The 1,735-nt window shown below is 44.5% G+C and overlaps 1 protein-coding gene across 1 annotated transcript in view; it reads left to right on the forward strand.

The window, feature by feature from the left end:
- Positions 1–297: 297 nt before the first annotated feature.
- LOC138356143 (uncharacterized) overlaps positions 298–1,735 on the forward strand; it is a 24,507-nt gene continuing 23,069 nt past the window's right edge. Inside the window, exon 1 of the mRNA XM_069311894.1 lies at positions 298–624. Coding sequence (XP_069167995.1) covers positions 298–624 — 327 coding nt within the window. The remainder of the gene's footprint in view (positions 625–1,735) is intronic.

The following is a 1,735-nucleotide window of genomic DNA, read 5'->3' on the forward strand; positions in this document are numbered from 1 at the left end:
CGATGAGACCTCATCCTCAGCCACCAAGCACAAGTGTTCCAGGTGCTTGCGGGAGGGAGTGACCGCCTGGCACAAGGACTGTGTCAAGCGGCCTCCCCCGCACAGCACAGTGGGGCAACCCTCCACCACCCCAGTCAGCCCCCCACCCGGGGTGGCCCCACCACTACACCTACCCGCCCCCCCACCCGGGAGTACCCCACCACCGTTCCTGACGCCAACAGCCTGACAACCTTCCCTGGCCTACCTGGGAAGCCTGACGCCAGCCTGCAGAGGGAGGTGTTAGAACTTCCAGCTCGCATGAACAAAATAGAAATTACCGTCAATAAGCTCCAAGAAACACTCACGAAGATTGAAAATGGTCTCAACAGCATTTATGCTAAGATCACCATGGACGACCCGAGTCAGTGTTCAAACGATCATCTCGCCAGCCCGAAGAGTGAAGCGAATGTCCGAGTCTCTAGTGAAATGCCTTCCAGTGATGTAAGTGTTGACACGTCTCGAGCAAATATTGACCCCCTCTCCAGTGATGTAAGTGTTGACACGTCTCCAGCAAGTATTGACCCCCCCTCCAGTGCTATAAGTGTTGACACGTCTCGAGCAAGTCTTGACGCCTCCTCCAGTGCTGTAAGTACCGTTGTGTCAAGTGAAACATATGAAAACCCGTGTATCTTAGATGTATTTAACAAATTCATTCAATAACTCATTCAAAACAATACTGCTTGTGTGTCTACGATTCCTGACGAACATGAAATGATTGTAAATGATAGGAAAAATACAGGCAACCAGCTGAACTTGAAACAGGTGAAAGAACTCTTTGCCATTAATGACTGTGAACAATTGGCATTTGTAAGCAATAGTCTACAACTTGTGAATCTTATAAACACTTCTCTTCGTCAGGTTTATGAACACCATTACCCACGACCAACTCACTCTTAAATTTCTCACGTGGAATGTGAGAAGCGTGCGAAGGAGGCTGTTTGATCTAATGATGTACGCTGGTGACAACAACATTGATGTACTGTGCTTGCAGGAACCATACACTGCAAACACATAAAATAAAACGCCACCCAAACTCCCAGGTTATGTAGCTTTCTCAAATGTTGGTTCACATGATGTCGGTAGCTTGACGTATGTTAAAAGTAACCTAGTGTGTAAACATGCTAAAAACCACAAAAGTGATGACTCATATTATCAGCAGTTTCAGATTGCTACAGCGACCGGGTTTCTTAACTTAGTTAATGTATATGTAAGGTGTGATCAAATGGTGGAAGCTTCTCTCCCAAAAATTACCAGCAGCTCTCAAACCATTGTAATGGGTGATTTTAATGCTAGACACACTAGCCTGGGTGACACCAAAACAAACAGGAATGGCAGAGTCTTTGTAAAATACTTAAGAGATAATAACATGTCCGTATTCAACTTTGACTCCTCTAACGTCACACACCTCATGGGTGGCAGGCTTGATCATGTCATTGGTCACGGTCTCATTGATAATGCTGTCGGAGGATCAATTGTTCATGAATTAGTTAGTGATCATTTTGCCATATTCAGTTCATACACTATCAATAATGTCAAACCCCTAAGCTTTGGAAAAAAAAAATAATTAATATCCCTGAAAATTTACACATGCTCTTCAAATTCCACATTTCCGAATGGTATAACACTTACTGCTTTACTACCGTCAATGCATTATATGAGGACCTGGTCACTGAAGTAACCGCTTTTTATGACAATG

Source organism: Procambarus clarkii, chromosome 6 (assembly GCF_040958095.1).
Source record: "Procambarus clarkii isolate CNS0578487 chromosome 6, FALCON_Pclarkii_2.0, whole genome shotgun sequence".
Classification (NCBI taxonomy): Eukaryota; Metazoa; Arthropoda; class Malacostraca; order Decapoda; family Cambaridae; genus Procambarus; species Procambarus clarkii.